This window comes from Buceros rhinoceros, unplaced genomic scaffold, assembly GCF_000710305.1.
Source record: "Buceros rhinoceros silvestris isolate BGI_N320 unplaced genomic scaffold, ASM71030v1 scaffold35428, whole genome shotgun sequence".
Taxonomy (NCBI): domain Eukaryota; kingdom Metazoa; phylum Chordata; class Aves; order Bucerotiformes; family Bucerotidae; genus Buceros; species Buceros rhinoceros.
In genome coordinates, this window is record NW_010429249.1 from 23118 (window position 1) to 24709 (window position 1592).

At 49.9% G+C, this 1592-nt stretch overlaps 1 protein-coding gene across 1 annotated transcript in view; it reads left to right on the forward strand.

The window, feature by feature from the left end:
* The window catches only part of MATR3 (matrin 3), a 16596-nt gene extending 15965 nt beyond the window's left edge, over window positions 1–631 (forward strand). The window contains exon 14 of the mRNA XM_010142578.1: window positions 204–631. Coding sequence (XP_010140880.1) covers window positions 204–254 — 51 coding nt within the window. The 3' untranslated portion in view covers window positions 255–631. The remainder of the gene's footprint in view (window positions 1–203) is intronic.
* The last annotated feature ends 961 nt before the right edge of the window (window positions 632–1592 follow it).

The following is a 1592-nucleotide window of genomic DNA, read 5'->3' on the forward strand; positions in this document are numbered from 1 at the left end:
CTGGCCGTTCGCTGGTGGCGAACTGGTGACGTACCGGTGGCGGGCAGCCTCAGGAACGGGGCAGTGCCACTCTGGGCTATGACCTTTGCTGTTAATAGTCACAGGTTTCACAGCCTGGAAACTGCAGCTCTGTCTCTGTTACTGATGTGGCGACCGTGAGAAATGTTAAATACACCCCAAATCCGATTGTTTTCTTTCAACAGAAAATTCTGGATAAGATGGCAGAAGACCACAGGCAAAAGAAGGAAGCTTAGAAGGAAGGAGAGGCGGCTGTAAGGAAAGCAGTGGCTTTGTTTTTAATGTTTCTCTTTTTTAAAAGCAGTACCAGTAGTAGGTGGGAATACTGTATTCTTTTGTTTTAGTGAAACCCCGTAGGCGCTCTAGGTCTGCTCCTGTGTTCAGTGTCGTAGCAAAAAGCATACGCAGTTAAGTTAATGACCGAAATTTGTTCTTACTGTGAGAATGGCAACGAGTTTTCGTTTTGACACTTCACGCTATTAAAGGAAAAAAAGTCTTGCACCCTCGTGGAAAGCTCATCTGTGGGACGAAAACACCATTTAAGCGGAGGTTACTGCTTTCCAGCTTCAGGAATTGTCTTTCGAGTTCCATTCTCAATAAAAATTACAAAGTACCGCTGCATTTTTATTTTCTCCAGAACATTCCATTCAGGCTGAGCCTAGCAGGTATTTAATTTCCAGCGTAAGGCTGTCGTTGCATTTCACTTTGGAGAGGTCTGTCGGTGTGAGTTGCATTTTTAAGTGTTGAATTGCCGTTTCTTTTAATGTCATTGCTGTCCTATAGCAGATAGGAAGATTAGCGATTAGCCAGCTTGACAACTCGTGATTTATTTTTCCCCTCCCTGAGCTCTCAGTAGACTCCCCTATTTGGCTACTCTGTGTATTTTTAGTGAGAAGTAAACGCCCATTCTCTTCCGACCAGTATTATTTCCTCGTGCTCTTCCTGCTGTCCCTCGCACCCGTCGCTGTCGCCCGTCTCCAGCGTAGCCCGCAGCAGCGCTGGCGCCCCGGCGTGTGAGGAGGAGCCTTTCTCTTCTCTACACGCCACTTTTTCACACCTGCCGTTTACACCCGGCTCTGTTCCAGTCCGGTTGCGTCGAGGATCTTTAGAACCGTGCTCTTGATGTACCCGCGCCGGCAGGGCGCGGGCAGGGATTTGCATGTGTAACCCGTGTTGCTCTGTAGTTTCTGTTGTTTACTGCTTCGTTGTGAATTCCGGTGACCAATAAACACAGCTAGGCAACAGGCCGTCGTCCAGGTGTCTGGCATGTTAACACTGGGTCCGCCGAGCGCAGGGCGCCCGCGCCCCCGCACCCCTGCAGCTCTGCATGCCGTAACAGCCCTCACCTAGCAGCTCACCCCCTAACTCTTCCTTCTCCCAATTAAAATCTCACTCGTTAACAACCTTCTGCTGGCGGTTTCACTGCTCAGTGTTCCATCGAAGCTGCAGTTCAAGCCCCCTCCCCTTCACGTGGATAAAAACAACCGGCGCCTCTTGGCAGCCAGGCGGCCTCTGCGCCAGGGAGGGGATTCGGAGGGAGGAGGCTGAGTCTTGATGAGTCTTATTAATTAATC